The 20,444-nt window shown below is 47.8% G+C and overlaps 1 protein-coding gene and 1 long non-coding RNA gene across 3 annotated transcripts in view; both read right to left on the bottom strand.

The window, feature by feature from the left end:
* Positions 1-3: 3 nt before the first annotated feature.
* LOC122701740 overlaps positions 4-20,444 on the bottom strand; it is a 48,927-nt gene continuing 28,486 nt past the window's right edge. The window contains exon 6 of the mRNA XM_043915007.1: positions 4-207. Within this exon, the coding sequence (XP_043770942.1) occupies positions 29-207 (179 nt within the window). The 3' untranslated portion in view covers positions 4-28. The remainder of the gene's footprint in view (positions 208-20,444) is intronic.
* LOC122693537 overlaps positions 5,331-20,444 on the bottom strand; it is a 30,248-nt gene continuing 15,134 nt past the window's right edge. For both annotated transcript variants that reach the window (XR_006340941.1, XR_006340939.1), the window contains exon 3: positions 5,331-7,013. This is a non-coding gene — a long non-coding RNA (uncharacterized LOC122693537). The remainder of the gene's footprint in view (positions 7,014-20,444) is intronic.

The raw sequence follows: 20,444 nt of genomic DNA, 5'->3' as shown, positions 1-20,444 counted from the left end.
CTGGTGCCCCCTCCTCCACCCATCCACCCTAGTCCTGGGCTGCCCACAGGTGGCCCCCATCCCCATAGTGCCAACTCAGAGGACTCAACAGACGCCTGACGGTGAGCAGCCCTTCGCCGCCGCCTGCCTGGAGCCTGCTCCTGGGCCAGAAGCCAGACAGAGTTTCCTGGAACTTCTGGGGCCTCCGGCACCAACATAAGGAGAAACCTGTGGGAAGAAAGGTCAGAATAGAAACAGGCAGAACAAGTAGGGGCTGTGGGGAGGAGGGTGGTACCGTGTGGGTCATCCCTGTCCCCCCCCAGCCCTATCACTGCCACTTGCTGCTTCCCTGCCCAGGCACATGAAAGCTCCTACCCCCCCCCCCTTCCCAGAACAGACACACAAGTGAGGGAGGCAGAACTCCATCCAGGTTACACTCAACCAAGTAAAGGGTGGTACCTTGGCACAGAGGAGGGCCTCATCTCAGACACTGTGAATCCAGGAGGACTTCCTAAAGGAAGTGCTTTCTAATGCCTCAAGGGAAAGACTGCTCCAAGGAGAGAGTTTGTGCAAAGGCCCTGAGGCCATAGACAGTGTGGTGAGGATTGAGGAGAGCAGGAAGGCTCCGCACACAACTGGCAGCTTTAGCTGCCTTAGCAGCCCTGCTCCACACTGGCAGCCAGCGGCTTGTTTGTTCTGCTTCTTAGACATCCACAGGAATGCGCCCAGCCTCCCCACTGGTCCCACGAGCATATTTTGGAAAATCTCTAGTCACAGTCTTCAGCCCAGTCCGAGACTCCTCTGACCTCCGGCATCCCTCTCTGAGGCCACTGCTGGGTGGGGCCTCAGCCCTCATCCCTCCAGGAGTTCCTGACTCATCATGGAAAAAGCTAAAAAGCCCAGTCTTCTCAAGAATCAGTCTGGCTCTGGGGGGAGGGCAGCCGTGACCCCAGCTCCAGGACACACAGACAGTGCAGGGGGGCAGGGAGCAAGTTAGAGACAGGAAAGGATGCAGAAACGCAGACCGGGGCACAGAGAGTGACGGGAAGAGAGACAGTAGCAGGAGAGAGATACAGCAGGCAGCGGCGGCTCACATAAGCCAGAAACAAGGGGACACTCTTAGGTACACAGACAAGCTGCCAAAGACAGCCAAGGACTACAAAGTCAGCTGATCAGCTGATCTGGAGGCAGCCTATGGACCTCAGAAGAGGCTGGGTGGGGTGTCGGGAGGCAGCTCCCAACTCCGGGATGGGTCCGCTGCCTGCACTTGCAGAATAGACCATGAGGGGGCGGTGTTGCTCCAGCCACTGCCCTTCAGCCAGGCGTCTGGCCTCCCCAAAGACAAAGGCAGACTGCTTCCATCAGAAGCAGCAGACATGGGTCCAGGCTCACTGAAGGGGTAAGAGACACGGATGAGGGAACCCAGAGCATCCACACCTGGCCTGGAGACCCCGCCTCATCCCAGCATCTCCTCAGACCTGCCCCTTCCCTGCACATTCCGCATCACCAGCCTCATTCTACCTTTCCTGTCTCCTGCCTTGCAGCCCCAGAGCATAGAAGGGCAGAGCCAGGAGACGCTGGACAACTACTCCGCCCTTTCTGTAAAGGACATGACAGCCGCTAGGTCTGAGGACTGCCCTTGGATCCTGCCACAGAACCCGGTCCCTTCCTTTACATCTTCTCTTGAAGGCTCTTGGATTCAGAGCATCCCTCACAAAAACACAGAGGTCTTGGCTGAGCCCACGCTTTCCAGCAGACTGCAGTACTGAAAACACAACTGCAACCTTGGGCCACATTAATAGAACATAATGTCCAGTGGAGGACAGCAGTCAGCAGTGATGAAGTCCAGGCCTCTGAAGGGACGTCAGTAAACCAACATGACCCAGGAGGAAGACCACTGTGGAAACATGCTACACATTCAAGATCCATCAGGGAGCACCAACACTGTGTCAAACACTTGATATATTAAGTGTTACATATTAAGTGATATATTCAGTTCAGTTCAGTTCAGTCACTCAATCGTGTCCGACTCTTTGCGACCCCATGAACCGCAGCACACCAGGCCTCCCTGTCCATCACCAACTCCTGGAGTCCACCCAAACCCATGTCCATCGAGTCAGTGATGCCATCCAACCATCTCATCCTCCGTCGTCCCCTTCTCCTCCTGCCCTCAATCTTTCCCAGCATCAGGGTCTTTTCCATTGAGTCAGCTCTTTGCATCAGGTGGCCAAAGTATTGTAGTTTCAGCTTCAACATCAGTCCTTCCAATGAACATCCAGGACTGATCTCCTTTAGGATGGACTGGTTGGATCCCCTTGCAGTGATATATTAAGTGTTTATTGTATCTTTACAGCAACTTGTATCATCATATCCACTTTACAGACAGGAAAACTCAGAAAAGCTCTTCTTCCAATGACTGGGATGTGTGTGTGTGTGTCTGTGTGTCTGTGTGTGTGTGTGTCTGCGTGTGTGTGTCTGTGTGCGTGTGTGTGTCTGTGTGTGTGTGTGTGCTCAGTCGTGTGTGACTCTTTGCAACCCCACGGACTGTAGCCCGCCAGGCTCCTCTGTCCATGGAGTTTTCCAGGCAGCAATACTGGAGTGGTTGCCGTTTCCTCCTCCAGGGGATCTTCCCAACCCAGGGATCAAACCCTCAACTCGTGCATCTCCTTCACTAGCAGACAGATTCTTTACCACTAGCACCACTATCCTGTAGGCATGGTATTTCTCAAAGCTCTGTTTCAGGCCTCTCTTCTCCTTCATACATGTTTCCTGAGTGGTCACATTTAATCCCATGACCTAGACTTTATTCTCAAGTTAAATTGTGTGCCAAGATCATTCTTCCAGATTTCAGATCAATCTATCCGCTGGCCTTTTCCTCATCTCCTCCTGGATGTCTTCAGGGACCTAACCTTCTATGTGTCCAATGCTGACTCCTGATCTTCGTGGTCTGTTCTCCTGAGTCCAGCCGTGTAGGGCAGCCAAGCCCCCTGCCTCAGTGGGCCAGCAGAGGGTGTCTGCAGGTCAGCCAAGGCCTTGTGAGGGTGGGAGGGTTCACGCTGGAGCACGCTGAGCACCACTGAGCACTGCGGTCTCTGTCCTCCTCCTTCCACCCCTCCCACCCCATGGTCCTCCTTCGGTCGCCATGGTCTCTCTTCCCTTCATCTTTGGGGAAATGGAAAACAGCCCTGAGAGTGAGGGATGGAAGGGGATTTTGAGCACAAGCAGGAGAAGGGGGAGGAAACGCACGCACAGGGAAACACTGGACCCTTTGTTGGAGCGATTCTGCCCCACAGCCATCCAGGGCTGGGGTTTGGCTCAGCAGGAGCAGCCAAAAAGGGCAAAGTGGCAAGAGAATTTGCAGTGAGCAAGTTATTGTTCAGCCACTCAATCATGTGTGATTCTCTGCAACCCCATGGACTGCAGCATGCCAGGATTCCCTTTCCTTCACTATCTCCTGGAGTTTGCTCACACTCATGTTGATTGAGTCAGTGATGCCATCCAACCATGTCATCCTGTCGTCCCCTTCTCCTCCCGCCCAGTGAGCAAGAGGATGATAGAAATAATGTCATCCAAGCAGACTAGAAAGGAAAATGAAGCCAAGGGAGGATTGAGGAGACAGAAGTTCTAATGACATTAAAAAAAAAAAAAAAAAAAAACCATCTTGTGGCAGGAGTTGATAGCAGGCTGGATGGGATGGCTGCAAGGTCACATAGTCTTACTACAGAAAGGGGTGAAGAGGGAGGGAAGGAGCAGGGCGGGGCTGGTTGAGCCTGGGCAGGAATGGGGGCCGTTCCCATTCTCACTGGAGATCCTGGATGCTCTGGGTTTCCCCAGGCCGCTGCCCCAGTCAGAAGAGACAGGGAGGGGCCGGGATAGAGCAAAGCTGGCTGATGGGAGGGGCCCAGGGGACTGGAGACCTCTGGCATCACAACAGCCATTCATGTTCAGGGTGTAGGAGCCTGAGTTAGGAAGTGGAGTGGGCTGGGCTGTCTGGTCTGGGAGCAGGCTGTTGCAGACCCAGCTGTGGGTAAGAGAGAGACAGAGGTAGAGACCAGTCAGTTCTTCCGGGGAGGGGCTGGGTCACTTAACACATTCGGGAGATCGAAGGGCCAGGCATGGATGGGAGGTGGGGGTCTAACTCCACACGGGGCCTCCCAGGTGGATGTCAGGGGAGGGGCCCTCCAGGATGAACCAACTGGGTAGCAGGTGCCCCTTTCTGCAGGAATGCTGTCTCAAGTCATGCAAAGGCATGTGCAGCCTCAGAGATGTTAGGAGCCACTGGCTGAATATTTGGATACTGTGTCCAATCTAGAGCCTGTGGGGAGGCTCTGGTTGTCATCCAGCTGCATCTGCCAAGGCCCAAGGGAAGGTGCTGCCAGGAACGGGTGTGGCAAAGTTTCCCAGCTTGATTCCTCTTCCCTGTCACTGAGCATCTCCCCTTAAAGTCCCCTGGTCCAGAATTACTTGTGAGCTCTACTGTTTGCAGCATCACTGACTCAGTGGACATGAGTTTGAGCAAACTCTGGGGGATAGTGAAGGGCAGGGAAGCCTGGCATGCTGCAGTCCATGGGATCGCAGAGTCAGACATGACTTAGCGACAGAACAACAGCCGTGTGCCTGACACCAGGCGGCGTGCTCGGAGTACACAGGAAAGTAAACAACAGCCCTTGTCCTTGAGATACTCACGGTTCTAGAGGGTAGGCCTTCCATCTTCTCACCTGGCACCAACCAGGTGGGAGACAGCATAGGTGTTCCCAGTCTTTGCACAAGCGATTCCCCTTGCTCAGAATACCCTCCCCTCCCCACCCCCTCACATCCCTCCCACACATCTCACCTGCTTAATCACCTCCTCTGCAAGTAACATCAGCTTTGATGTCCTTCCATCTGGGAAGACTTCCTGGAATGCCCAGTTACGAGTGCCACTTCCCCACTCCCACTCCCCTTCCCCGCCACTTCCCTGCCTTAGCTGAAGTTGTAAAGATGTGGTGCAGTTGTGGTTTGACGGTGTGACCTCCGGAGTCAGAGTCCAGAGGTGGCCTTCGAATCCTGGAATCTTCACTGACTAGTTGAGGGCCCTGAGTAACTTACTTGACTTCTCTAAGTATCGGTTTCCCCATCTGTAAGATGGAAATGGGGGATTTGTTTTGGTTTTTATTCGTTTTTTTTTTCCAATTAAGATTTTTCTGATGTGGACCATATTTAGTCTTTATTGAATTTGTTACAATATTTTATGTCTTGGCTTTTTGGCTGCAAAGCATGTGAGATCTTAACTCCCAGACCAGGGCTTGAACCCGCACCCCCTGCAATGGACAGCAAAGTCTTAACCCTTAGACCACCAAGGAAGTCCCCTTTTTTCAGCTTTCTTGAGATATAATTGACATAGAACATTGCTTAAGTTTAAGGTGTACAACATGTGGATTATACACTTATATATCACCAGATTGACTAGAGTGGCTTAGCTAACATGCTTTCCTGTCACATAATTACCATTTCTTTTTTGTGGTCTGAACATTTCAGATCTACTTTCTCAGCACATTTAAGTATATAATACAGTATTAGCTATAATCCCCATGCTGGACATTGTTGCCGTTGTTTAGTTGCCCTGTCGGTTCTGATTCAGTGACCCCATGGACTGCAGCATGCCAGGCCTCCCTGTCTCTCACCATCTCTCCAAAATTCTCCCGAACTTTGCCCAAGTTCACGTCCATTGTATCAGTGATGCCATCCAGCCATCTCATCCTCTGATGCCCTCTTCTCCTCTGCCCTCAATCTTTCCCAGCATCAGGGACTTTTTCATTGAGTCGGCTGTTCATGGCAGGTAACCAAAATACTAGTGCTTCAGCTTCAGCATCAGTCCTTCCAATGAGCAGTTGGGTTGATTTCCCTTAAGACTGACTGGTTTGATCTCCTTGCTGTCCAAGGGACTCTCAGGAGTCTTCTCCAACACCACAGTTCGAAGGCATCAACTCTTTGGCCATCTGCCTTCTTTATGGTCCAGCTGTCACATCTATATGTGACCACTAGGAAGACCATCTAATGTAATGCTCTACATTAGATCCCCCAAATTTGTTTATCCTCTTTTGTAATTTTTGAGCTATAATTGACCCCTAACTTTATATTAGTTTCAGGTGTACAATGTAAAGATTCCATATTTGTATATATTGTGAAGTGGTCACCACCACAGGTCTAGTTAACATCCATTACCACACAAAGTTCTAAGTTGTTTTTTCTTTGAATGGGAAATCTTAACTTGCACTCTCTTAGCAATTTTGAAATATACAAAGAGGTGTTATTACCTAGAGTCACCATGCTGTACTTACACCCTCAGGAAGGTTTTAATAGCACCTATTTCATAATATTATTATGAAAATCAAGTAAGAAATTCCCCATAAAGCAACTTAGCACAGTGCCTGGGAAACAAATTTCAAATAAGTACCTAGTAGCTATTATGATTATTTTACTTCTATAGAACTGATTGCATTAAGCAATAGCCCTAGAGGGTTGGCACCATCACTCTGGTTTATCACATGTGTCTTAGCAAAGATCCTGCCACAAGTTAAGTGCTCAATATAAGACTGTTGAGTAAAAGACAACTTTAATCCCTTAACTGATACCACTAAACCCTCTACTTCTGGCCACTTCTTTACTTTTTCTGGTTCAGCCTCCTGGTGCTGCAAACTGAGGGTCCACCTGGCTGGAGACGGTCAGGATGAGAGCTGTGGGAGGGAGGCATGGTGGGAAGTCAGGGAGAACCACCTGAAGTGCCAGGAACAGCCCATCAAAGACCAGCACAGTCCCTGAGGGACCTGGGGGCTGAGGAGGAGCAGCAACCTGGCCAGGATAGGAAAGTCTCTTCCAGGAAGCATCTTCTCCCCTCCAGGACCACCACACTCCTCACGTAAGGTGCCCCTGGGTGTTTCCCAGTCTTGAAGGAAGACCCAAGGTCTTCCTCTTCTGCCCAGCTGGTTGGAAGGCAGGGTGTTGAGGAGTTGCCCTTCCAGAAACAAGAGAAGGAGCACAGCGCATGAAGAAGCCTGGGGGAAGAGAACATAGGTGAATAAAAATGAGAAGCAGCGTCTCAAGTTAGAATTTAGGCCCAGGGACTCCACGCCTGGTGGAAGAGGCTATGGAGTCTGGTGGCTCTGAATTCTTCCTAATTGCACTTCTGGCCCCAACTTGCTGTGTGACCTTAGGCAGGTTACTTAACCTCTCTGGATCCTTGCTTCCCTTTCTATAAAATGGAAATTGTGATGTTGTAGTAGGGATAACTATCACTGCTGGTCCAGCCCCCAACTCCCACCAAGTTCAAAGGCAGTCCCACAGTCACTTCAAGTGACCATGTGTCCTAGATGGGGTCTCCCTTTTCCACTGAGCTTTGAATCAGCAGATATGGCAGGAAATGGCAGTTGCTCATGAGAGTGTGTGTGTGTTAGGCATGCAGTTGTGTACAACTCTTTGTGACCCCATGGACTGTATAGCTCTGTCCATGGGATTCTCTGTCCATGGGATTCTCCAGGCAAGACTACCAGAGCAGGTAGCCATTCCCTTCTCCAGGGGATCATCCCTGACCCAGGGATAGAACCTGGGTTCCCCACTGCAGGCAGATTTGTTACCGTCTGAGACATCAGGGAAGCCTACTGCTCATGAGGGCTGAGAGTAAAAGACCACACAGTGTGAAGGCTGAAGCTGCCAGGGCAGGCTTCATTCCACATGACTTAGGGGAAACGGAAATCTAAGTGGGCCCAGCAGTCTGGCTGGAGGAGAGGGGAATGGATGCAGAGAGAAGTAGAGAAAGCAAAAAGGCCATTGCTAGAGCTGGCTTGATATCTCTGCATACCCCAAACCCCAACCTGTGGGCACCCAAGCAACAAATACCCTTTGTCACCCTAAGATCAGAAAAGCCATACCTGGAAATTGTATCCTGCTCACAGGGTTGTCTGGAAATGAAAGCATTAGCCCAGGGCCCAGCAGAGTCGGTGCTCCGTGGTGGTGATGATGGTGGTGATCAGAACCCAGGACGGGTGTAAGAAGTCTCAGATAGGCCCCTGCCTGTGCACCCCATGCCTTGGGCTCCCCTGGGGTGCAGGACCAGGGTGGTGGAAGGCTGCACTCACTAAGCCTCCCCATCCTGGTCCTCCCAGCACCACCCCAGCCAAGCCTGGGCACATGGAGATGCCTCAGCAGTGGGGGAGGTAGAGACCCTCCCACAAGGCCAGCCCAGGTAAGGCTGGAGGTGGGATCGGGAGCTGTGAGCCAGCGCCCCAGTGAGGGACAGTTTATGGTGGCGTTGGTTGAGAGCACATCTCTGAGCTAGAACGTGTGGATTCGACCCTCTGTGTGACCTCAGGCAGCCACCCTAACCTGTGCCTCGGTCTTCTCACAGTAAAACGGGGATGAGAGCAGAACCCACTTCCTAGGGTTGAGGGGGAGTTAGAAGAGGTCAGAAGATGCCGGTCAGGAGAAGGCAGCAGACAGACAATGAACCCGAAGAGAAGCAGCCAGTTGCAGATGCTGGGTTTGGGTTTCGCTGGAGGAGAGTGCGCCTGGCCCGGGAGCTGGGCTGCCCCAGCCGCCGTCTCAGGCCGGCTGCCTCCATCCTGCTCCAGGATTCCTCCAGCCTCAGCCCTGCAGCCCCCCTACCCCTCCTTCCTACCTGGAACTCCTTCTGACCTCGATCTCCTGCCATACATCCTCACGCTTCTGCACAAACATCACCTCCTGGGAGAGGCTACGCTAAAGGTCCTCCTCACCTGGGCCCCTCTGATAATTCTGTCTCAGATCCTCGGAGCATTTCTCATAAAGCTTTAATCACAGGAAAATCCTGCCATAATGTTCATTCAGACATAGCGCAGTTGGGCGTTTCCTCTTGCCTCCTGGCTACCCGCTAACAACCACTCCTGGCAAACAAGGGAATACTCAAGCTTACGTCCTTGGGAACAACACGTCCAGGAAACACAGTCTGTGACCATTCGGGACCTTCTCACTTCAGTGCCAGTTCAGTTATGCATACGGTAAGTTGTACTATTTTACTTTTTGAGAGAGGAAAATCATCCATTTTTGAAAAAACTTTTTACTAGAAGAAAATTGCTTTACAATATTGTGTTGGTTTCTACCATACATCAGAATGAATCAGCTACAGGTACACATGTGTCCCCTCCCTCTTAAACCTCCCTCCCATCTCCCACCCCAGCCCACCCCTCTAGGTTGTCACAGAGCACTGGGTTGAGCACCCCATGTCTACTTGAATCAGGCCAGATCATGAAGTTGTTTTTTTCTTTTTTCCCTCAATTATTTATTTATCTATTTTTGGCTGCACTGGGTCTTGGCTGCTGCTCTTGGGCTTTCTCTAGTTGTGGCAAGTGGGGGCTACTTTTTGTCGTGGTGTTCAAGCTTATTTTTGTGGCTTCTCTTGTTGAGGAATACAGGCTCTAGGTGTGCGGGCTACAGTAGTTGTGGTGCCTGGGCTTAGTTATTCCGCGGCAGGTAGGAGCTTCCCAAACTAGGGATCAAACCCGAGTCCCCTGCATTGGCAGGCAGATTCTTAACCACTTCCCTGGACCACCAGAGGAGCCCATCCACTTTTAAAATTCAATGTTTGCTCTATTTCCACTTGCAAAACAAAAATGACGTCTGCAAACTAAAAATGGCATTTACTTTGTATTCATTTACTTTGAAAGTCATTTAACATGTCTTTCTTAATTATTTCATACAGGACACCTATTAAAGCTCTGGATTGGGCTACCCAGCTGAGAGCAGTGCAATTTTATAAGCATAGGTACTACATTTTAGGGTTTCCCGGTGACTTAGCAGTAAAGAATTGCCTGAAATGCAGGAGACAAAAGAGATGTGGGTTCAGCCCCTGGGTAGGGAAGATCCCCTGAAGGAGGGCATGGCAACCCACTCCAGTATTCTTGCCTGGAGAATCCCATGGACAGAGGAGCCTGGTGGGCTACAGTCCACGGGGTCGCAGAGAGTTAGACACGACTGAGCACGGCACAGCACTACATTTTAAAAATTATTTTATACAGAACTTCTTTCAGGACAGTGACTATCTAAGCCCTCCTTTTCTTTTTTCCCCCCCAGGGAGTAGAGAAGAGATCATTCTTTTGTGAACTCTTTTTGGAAAAGGTAAGAGAGAGAGATGGGAAGGTAGCTGGAAGGGGAATTGGGTCAAGAGAGGTTTGGGAGTCTCTGCTTCTGTGAAGGTCTTATTCATTTTCTCAAGTTGGGCTCCCTCCCACCCTCCACCCCATCCTACCCCTCTAGGTTGTCACAGACCGTGCCTAGCACATACCAAATGCTTTATAAGCCATTTCCTCTTATTATGACTGCATTAGTCCAAAGGAGAGATGATGTAAGCTTTGAAAGGTAGCAGTGAAATTATTTCTGTGGAAGACTGCAGCTGCAGGAGGCTGCGGAGTTAAAAGGTTTTACTGAAGATGCAAAAGCTTGGAGAGAAGTAGGCAAGAGTGCCAGCTGGGAGGTGGATGGGAGAGGTGGGTGGTGGGTATGTGAGATGAAGTAATCATGGTCGATGCCAGCCGTCTCCTGTAATCACAGGATTTCAGGAAGCCCAAAGAGAAAGACCATGACCTCTCTTACTCCCTGGGGGAGCTGGCTCCACAGCTGAACTGCTGGGAGCCCTGCTTTATCTTCACCAGGAGCACTGGGGATGGGCCAGGCTTCCTCAGTCTCACACCATCCTTACCGTGATTTATGGAGAAGACAAACCCAGGAAGGAAGCTTCAATCAAGGACCAGCCAAGAAACATAATCATTTAATGCATTAAACTCTGTTTGGATGATGGTTTCGGGGTTTTCTCCATCACATTTGTATCTTGATTCCAATGGTGTGTCTTTGATGGAAGCTTCAATAAATAGGTGTCTCCGGTGGTGAGAGGAAGGGATAGTCTGGTTTCTGAACAATTTGAGAAATAAATTAGAAGAACAATAATAATAAAAGAACCTAACAGAATGCAACAGTGGAGACCTTGTCCTCATGGAGGACCTCATGACCTTAGGCTGCTGCCAGAGAGAACACTCCAAAGGAAAAGAACTGCAGGAGGACACAAATCGAGCTTCCTGCTACTATCTGTGTTTATGTCTTATAGGAGTTTATTTGCTCTTGTCTGACGAAGTTATCCCTTGCGTCCCCCAAGGTAAGGTGATGTCTGAGGACAGAGAAGGTGGAAATAGGTGACCCCCGTCAGGTATGAAGGGCCAGGATAGAGCTCTGGCAGGACGGGGTCCTCAAGCTGGCACAGGGATTGGTTTCATGTTACTTTCTGTGTTTTGTTTCATTAAATGCCCCAATCTTGACTCAGCTGTGTTTGGGGAAATTGAGGCAATGATCTGGATCAGCCACCTAGAGCCAACGGGGAGTGGCCTTTGGCTGTTTAGTGACAGAGCCAAAGGGAACAGAATCCCAGGGGGACATTGAGACTTCAGAATCCATTCTTGATCTGGAAGTGGAAGTTTCGCTCTACATGGCTAACCCTGGAGAACTGGGACTTGAATTTGTTCTGAGTCAGCCACACCCTATACAGAAAATCTACTGGCATTCAGATCTGCTCCCTGGCTTTCCCCCACCAGGAGATCTCCCCAGGGGTCACTTCATGCAGAGCCTTCTTGCACTCCACACTTCTGGAGGTACAGGTAGACGCCCTGCCCCCTCCATGTTCTCCATTAGTAGGAAAATCATCCCATCTTTCCTTTAGCCCAACTCCACTCTGCCTGAAGAGCAAGCCTGCAGACCCCCTAACGTGATGGTGAGTGAACCCGTTCCCTCCAGGCAGCTCTCCCACGGCAGGACGGTGTCTATCAACAAGGTCACTGTGTTTGTGAGCTGGATTTTCCCTAGACCCCCACTAGGCAAACAGAGATGTGTCTCTTTCCAAAAAAGGAGGGCAAAGGAGCAGTTCTGGGAGTGGGAAAAGAAGTAAGCAAGGCTTAGTTCTCATTACCCCAGGATGTGGTTTTAATTCCATTCTTCTCTTTATGCCTCTACCCCACCCCCCAGCTTATTAAGGGCTCCAGATTAAATATTCAAGATGTACTTGTAACGTGGAGACCCTGGCTCAGTCTCCAGAGACTGTCAGGGGAAAGAAAACCACAAATCGAGAAACAGAGAAAAAGCAGTCTGTGACCATGTACTTTCAGGATCTCCTTAGTCAGTGAATTATTTAATAGGATAAATGGAAGGAGGAGTTGCTATATCAACTGGGTGCCTGCAGCTCTGAAATCAGCCTTCTAAACACCCTATTTGCCAGTAGAGCATATTCTCTGTGGGCCCCACACCCATCTGTGAACCTTTCTGGAAGGGCAAAGCAGTGTAGAGAATTTGCCTTTATAGTGTATTGAGGAGATGCAAGCAGGAGGGTCCTTAAGTCACTGAGTCTTTGGATAAGGAGTTGATGCCCCGTATGCTTCTGTGAGTGCTTAGCTCCTGATTGAGAGATGCATCCAGGGCGTTAACAAAAGAGCTCTGATGGGACTTTCTGGTGGTCCAGGGTTAAGACTCTGCCTGCCAATGCAGGGGACACAGGCTTGATCCCTGGTCCAGGAAGATTTCATATGCTGCGGGGCAGCGAATCCTGTATGCCACAACTACTGAGCCCGCATGTTGCAACTACTGAAGCCCACGTGCCCTAGGGCTCATGCAACAATAGAAGCCACCGCAATGAGAAGCCCACACACAGTAATAAAGACCAAGGGCAGCTAAAAATAAATTAATTTTTTTAAAAAAAGAAAAAAAGAGCTCTGATAATGTACCTAGAAAAAAATTATCTTTGGGACTTACCTGGAAGCCCAGTGGCTAAGTCTCCACACTCCCAATGCAGGTTTGATCCCTGGTGAAGGAACTAAGATCTCGCATGCCACACAACAAGGCCATCAAGAAAAAAATTATGTTTCTCCCCAGGGTTTAACCAGGGCCATAAACTGAATAAACGGCCCCTGGTACCTAGCAGAGTATGAAACATAAATTAACATTCAATAAATTTGTAGATTAATGGTTACACAATGTGTGGATGGTGTGTGGATGGGTGGTGGTGAACGTCAGTCACAAGTACACTGTCCACTTTGCCGCAGTCCCCACCCTGCTCTGCTGTACATTCTGCCTGCCTCACTCATTTAACAGTTTCTGTCTATTTGGTCCCCAGTGTATGTGAACCATTTGCACAAATCCAGTACCCTTACTCTACTGATGAGGAAGCTAAGGCCCAGAGTGGAAATGACCTAAGTTCACACAACAAGTTATCAGCAGAGCCAGGACAGGAACCCCAGTACTACTGGTTTGTTTGTTAGTATGTAGCTTGGTGGGTCATTTAAATATCATTGAAAGCATGAATATGTGAATTAATTAAACTTTCATTTTCCCAACTACCTTGAATTTGGTCCCACTGTGCTATAGTGCCATATTAGCTCTACCCTCCAACCCCACTCAAAGCATTATCCTGGGCTGCTCTCCCTGGACCAGAACTTGCCTGCCAATCTCTGTACCCTGGTCCCACTGAGATGGGGTAACTGTACTTGCAGTTCCAACAGTCCTATTTTCTACTGTCAAGTCCACATGTAAGGGATTTTCTACTTTTTGGTTGCCCAGCACCTTTCTCCCCTGCTTTGGTAATCATCTCTCAATGTTCCTTTTCCCCATTGTCCATCTGTGGGCTTTTCCCTGGAGTTGATGGTCATTCTGTTCCCAGAGGTGAGAGACGAGGGAAGAGGCTGATTGGCTTAAACCAAGCCACGAAAGTCCCTCAGGTCTGGTTCTTCTGCATTCAAAGTCAAAGACTCTGGAGCAGGCAGTCACTGGTCCTCTAGAAAAGAAATTCCCTGGAAGTTGCTAACCACCATTTGGGGGTCATTATGAGAATCTTTATCTGAGAATGGAGCCAACAAAGAAGAGGCAGAGTTAGAGAAAGAGAAACCAGGTCCCTATTGAGTAGAACCCTGGGTATAGCCTCACTTGAAGTCAACATAACCCCTGGACTATTCAGTTAACAACTCATTCTCTCTCTTGCCTACGCCAAGTTGGGACAGGTTTCCTGTCCTTTGCAGCATAAAGAGAACTCCTGGGGGGCAGGGCACTTTCCCAAATATTCTTCTGTAAGGAACAGAGGGTGTGCTAGTCTCAACTCTCTGGATTGCAAGCAATGTATGCAAGTGCCACGTGACTGAGCATGCTCTCAGCCAACATGCAGAGGTCTCTCTGCTCTGTACTAGGAACTGAGGTTGTAAAGATGACTAAGACATATTAGCAATCATAGCCCAGTAACAGGGGGATATCTCCTCCTGGAAAAGCAGATAAGACTCAGCAGGGGACTTTCCTGGTAGCACAGTGGATAAGAACCCACCTGCCAATGCAGGGGACATGGGTTCGATCCCTGGCCTGGTAAGATTCCACATGCCTTAGAACAACTAAGCCCGTGTGCCATAGCTACTGAGCCCACACTCTAGACCCCACGAGCCTCAGCTACTAAAGCCTGCACGCCTAGAACCTGTGCTCCACAACAAGAGAAACCCCTGCTCACCACAACTAGAGAAAGCCTGCGCACAGTAACAAAGACCCAGCACAACAACAACAAAAATTTTGTAATAATTAATTAATTTTTTTAAAAAATTGACATGTATCTAACCCACAGACAGGAGGACAATCATAATTGCAGAGCTTCTCCCCAAGGAGCAAGGGATCTGAGATCCATTTTAGGCTCCCCAGACCTGGCAGTCCTGCACTAAGTAGATGAAACCCTAGAATATCTGGCTTTGAAGGCCAGAAGGGCTTGTACACAGCAAAGCTGGAGGACTGTGGGAAAGAGACTCTGTTCTTAAAGGTGCATGCGTGCATGCTCAGTCATTCAGTCGTGTCTGAGTCTTTTGCGACCCCATAGACTGTAGCCTGCCAGACTCCTCTATCCATGGGATTTCCCAGGCAAGAATACTGGAGTGGGTTGCCATTTCCTCCTCCAGGAAATCTTCCCAACCCAGGGATCAAACCTGTGTCTCTCACGTCGCCTGCACTGCAGGTGGATTCTTTACCACTGAGCCATCAGAGAGGAAGCACACAAACCCTCACATGCTCTGAGACCAGTGCAGAGGTCTGGGTCATACCCACTAGCTGATCTCAGGGAGCCTTCCAGAGAGGCAGGAGGTAACTGGAGCTCACCCTGGGGACACAGATGCTGGCAGCATCATTTGGGAAGCTCATTCTAGCGTGAGGACACTGGTGCTGGCAAGCTCCCTGTTGGACTCCTCCCTCTAGCCTATTAACACCAGGGGCTTACCTTCCCGCTAACTGGTTAGCACCAGTCTCAGGAACCCCTGCCCCAGGCCAAGAAGCCAGATCTGCAGTGACCCAGTCCCACCCACCAGCGAGCCTGCACCAGCTCTGGAAAGCCCTAGGCTCCCCTGCCAGCCACACCAGGACCAGACCTGCCTGCCAGCAAGCAGCCTCCACAGAAGGCAGAGCCTGGCAGCCAACTGGGCCAGGGCCAGCCCTACCCAGCAGTGAACCCACAGCAGTCACCTCCCAAATGACAGAAAGGCCCATGTAACCCATGTACAGACCACTCCTAGAGCATACAGCTGACCAGAGGGGCAGTGTGCTGCCAGCCCCCATAGGACACCTCCTACATAAGGCCACTTCCAGATCAGGAAGCATAACCAACTCACCTAATACACAGAAATAAAAACAGAGAATCAGGCAAAATAAAGTGACAGAGAAATAAGTTCCAAATAAAAGAGTAAGATAAAACCCCCAAAGAAGAACTAAGCAAGGTGGAGATAAGTGATCTACTCAATAAAGAGTTCAAGGTAATGATCACAAAGATTCTCAGAGAACTTGGGCAAAGACTGGCCAAAGACAGTGAGAAGGTAGAAGCTTCTAAAAGAGTTAGAAAATATAAGGAAGAGCCAAACAGAGCAAAGGATACAATAACTAAAAGAAAAAAATACCCCAGAAGGAATCAACAGCAAGTTAGATGATACAGAGGAACAGATCAGTGAACTGAAAGACAGAGAAGTGTCTTCCAATCACCCAAGTTGAACAGAAAAGATAGGGCTTTTTTTTTTCTTTGGCTGCACCAAGTGGCATGCAAGATCCTAGTTCCCCAACCTGGGATTGAACACGCACCCCCTGCAGGGGAAACATGGAGTCTTAACCCCTGAATTGCCAGGTTAGTCCAAAGAGTTGTTTTTTTTTTTTTAAGGATAGTTTAAGAGACCTCTGGGACAACATCAAGAGTACTAACATTTGCATTATAGGGGTCCCAGAAGAAGAAGAGAGAGAGAAAACTTACTTGAAACTTTCTTGACACTTTCTTGAAACTTTCTTTTTTACTTAAAAAAAAATAACAGCTGAAAATGTTCCTAACCTGGAACGGAAATGGATATCCAGGTCCAGGAAGTACAGAGAGTTCCAAATAAGAGAACCCAAACAGATGAACACCATTACACATCATAATTAAAATGGCAAAAGTTAAAGAAAGAATCTTAAAAGCCGCAAAGGGAAAAGCAACTAGTTACGAAGAGGGGAACTCCTGTAAGACTATCAGTTGACTTTTCAGCAGAAACTGTGCAGGCCAGAAGGAAGCGGCATGATAAATTTAAAGTGATGAAAGGAAAACACCAAGAATACTCTCCCCAGCAAGGCTATAATTCAGATCTCAAGGAGAGATAAAGAAGCTTTACAGACAAGCAAAAGCTCAAACAGTTCAGCACAACTAAACAGGCTTCACACGAAATATAAAAGAGGCTTTTCAAAGTGGAAAAGAAAAGATCACAACTGGAGATATGAAAGTTACGAAAGGAAATATCTCATTGGTAAAGGCAAATATACAGTAAAGGTAGTAGATCAACCATTTATAAAGCTAGTAGGAAAATAGAAAAAAGAAGTAAAATGATCTATATTCATAAGTAGTAAAAAGATACACAAAGCAAAAAGATGTGAAATATAATGTTAAAATATTGAATGTGGGGGGGGATAAAATGCAGGCTTGTTATAATGTGTTCAAATTTAAGAGATCATCAATTTAAAATAGCTATATCCTCATGGAAACCACAAACCATAAATCTATCATCGATACATACACACAAAAAACAAAGGAATGAAACAAAAAGAGAGCAAAAGCAGAAGGCAAGACCCAAATACATGCTGCCGGAAGAGACTCACTTCAAACCTAACAGCACACACAGACCGAAAGTAGAGACGGGAAAAGTTGTTCCATGTAAATGAAAACAAAAAGAAATCTGGGGCAGCAATACTTACATCAGAAAAAACTGACTTTAAAACAAAGACTCAGCCACAGAAAAGAATGAAATCTTGCCATACGCAACAACATGGATGGACCTGGAGGGTATTATGCTAAGTGAAATAAATCAGACAGAGAAAGACAATCTACAGATTCAGTGGAATCCCTATCAAAAACCAATGATATTTTTTACAGAACTAGAACAAATAATCATAAAATTTGTATGGAAACACAAAAGACCCCAAAACCACTTTGAGAAAGCATGAAGGTGGAAGTATCACACGCCCTTATTTAAAATTACATGTGTTACAAAGATATGCCGAAATACGTGTTACAAAAACAGACACACAGATCAATGGAACAAAATAGAAAGCCCAGAAATAAGCCCACACTTATATGGCCAATTAATTTATGACAAAGGAGGTAAGAATGTATTAATACAATGAGGAAAAGACAGCCTCCAGTGTTGAGAAAACTGAACAGCTACACGCAAAATAATCAAACTGCATTACTTTCTTACACCATTCTCAAAATGGATTGACTTAAATGTAAGGCCTGAAACCATAAAACTCCTAGAAGAAAACTAAGGTAGTACACACCTTGACACCAATCTTAGTAATATATTTTGGATATGTCACCTCAGGCAAGGGAAATCAAAGCAAAAATAAATGCAACTAATCAAACCAAAAAGATTTTGCACAATGAAGGAAATTATCATCCAAACAAAAAGGCAGTTTATTGAAAGGGAGAAGATATTTGCAACAGATATATCTGAGAAGATAGTCATGTACGGATGTGAGAGTTGGACCATAAAGAAGGCTGAGCACTGAAAAATTGATGCTTTCAAATTGTGGTGCTGGAGAAGACTGTTTAGAGTCCCTTGGACTGCAAGCAGATCAAACCAGTTGATCTTAAAGGAAACCAACCCTGAATATTCGTTGGAAGGACTGATGCTAAAGCTTAAGCTCCAATACTTTGGCCATCTAATACAAAGAGCCAACTCATTGGAAAAGACCCTGATGCTGGGAAAGATTGAGGGAAGGAGGAGAAGGGGATGACAGAAGACAAGGTGGTTGGATGGCACTACTGACTCAATGGACATGAGTCTGAGCAAACTCAGGGAGATGGTGAAGGACAGGGAGGCCTGGTGTGCACAGTCCATGGGGTCCCAAAATCTCGGACACGACATTTCTTGTGCCTGCATGCTCAGTCATGTCCGACTCTTTGTGACCCCGTGGACTGTAGCCTGCCAGGTTCCTCTTTCCATGGGATTCTTCAGGCAAGAATACTGGAGGAGGTTGCCATTTCCTTCTCCGGGGATCTTCCGGACCCAGGGATCAAACCCGTAGCTCCTGCCACGTCTCCTGCATTGCAGGCAGATTCTTTACCACTGAGCCACCAGGAAAGCTCATCTCATACAAATTAGAATCGTATGATATTTGTCCTTTTGTGACTGGCTCATTTCGCTTAGCATAATGTCTTCAAGATTCATCCGTGTTGTAGCATGTGTTAGAATTCCCTTCCCCTTTAAAACTGGATAATACTCCATTGTATGGAGAGACCACATTTTATTTATCTATTCATCTGTTGATGGACTCTATTTCCACTCTTTGTCTGGTGTGAATAATCAGCTGCTATGAACATGGGTATATTGCCTTGTCTTTTTTATTTTTATTTTTTTGACTGCAAAGGCTTTTCTCTAGTTGTGGAGAGCTGGGGCTACTCCCTAGCTGTGGTGCACAGGCTTCTCATTGCAGTGGCTTCTCTGTAGAGCATGGGCTCTGGGACGTTTCAGCGGTTACATCACACGTGCTCCGTAGTGTGGCTCTCGGCCTCCGGAGCACAGGCTCCATAGTCGTGGCACATGGCCTTAGTTGTTTCACGGCATGTGGGATCTTCCCAAACCAGGGATCAAACCTGTGTCTCCTGCACTGATAGGTGGATTCTTTACCACTGAGCCGCCGCGGAAGCCCCTGCCTTGTGTTTGGTGAAGAAATATTCCAATTTTTAAAGTCAGATTTATTGAGGTATAATTTACATTGACTCTTTTTAGGTACAACAGTCTATAAATTCTGAAAACACATGCAGTCATACCACAATCAAGAAAGACCATCTTTTATTATTTATTTTTATTTATTTGGTTGCATCAGGTCTTAGTTGCAGCATGTGGGGTCAGTTCCCTGACCAGGGATTGATCCCCAGTCCCCTGCATTGGGAGATCCAAGTCTTAGCCGCTGGACCACCAGGGAAGTCCCAAGACAGAGCATTTTTATCACTCCAAAAACTTCCTCCCTGGAAAACCCCTGGCAATCAGCATCTGTTCTCTGTCCAGAGTTTTGCTTTTTCCAAAAGGTCATATAAATGGAATCATGGCTATCTAAGGAGAGCGGTTTCATTTAGCATAAAGCATTTCAGATTAACCCACGGTGTTGCCTACATTAGCAATTCTTTAATTTTTATTACCAAGGAGTATTCCATTGTACGGATGTGCCCACAGTTGTCACACAATGACATTCATTGTCAACATTGTTTTCTCAATTGAGGAACATTTGGATTGTTCCCAGTTTTTGGCAATTACAAATAAAGCCACTATCAATATTCACATACAGGTTTTCACATGAGTATATTTTTTAAGAACTTTTTTAAAGAGCAGTTTTAGGTTCACAGCAAAACTGAACAGAAAATGCAGAGATTTCCCATATACCTTCTGCCCACACACATACACAGCCTCCTCCATTATCAACACCACCCATCAGCATGGTGCCTTTGTTACAAGTGGTGAACCTACACTGACACCATAATCGCCCAAAGCCCATAGTCTACATTAGGTAAACATAAGGTTTTTTTTTCTTTTTTAAAAAATATTTATTTGGCTGCTCGGGGTTTTAGTTGCAGCACGTGGGATGTTTTACTTTCAGCATCAGTTCAGTTCAGTTCAGTCGCTCAGTCATGTCCAACTCTTCACAACCCCATGAACCGCAACACGCCAGGCCTCCCTGTCCATCACCAACTCTCGGAGTTCACCCAAACCCACGTCCATCGAGTCGATGACGCCATCCAGCCATCTCATCCTCCATTGTCCCCTTCTCCTCCTGCCCTCAATCTTTCCCAGCATCAGGGTCTTTTCCAATGAGTCAGCTCTTCACAACAGGTAGCCAAAGCACTGGAGTTTCAGCTTCAACATCAGTCCTTCCAATGAACACCCAGGACTGATCTCCTT

Source organism: Cervus elaphus, chromosome 1, assembly GCF_910594005.1.
Source record: "Cervus elaphus chromosome 1, mCerEla1.1, whole genome shotgun sequence".
NCBI lineage: Eukaryota > Metazoa > Chordata > Mammalia > Artiodactyla > Cervidae > Cervus > Cervus elaphus.
The sequence above is the reverse complement of the archived record's forward strand: the minus strand, read 5'-3'. Positions and strand labels throughout refer to the sequence as shown.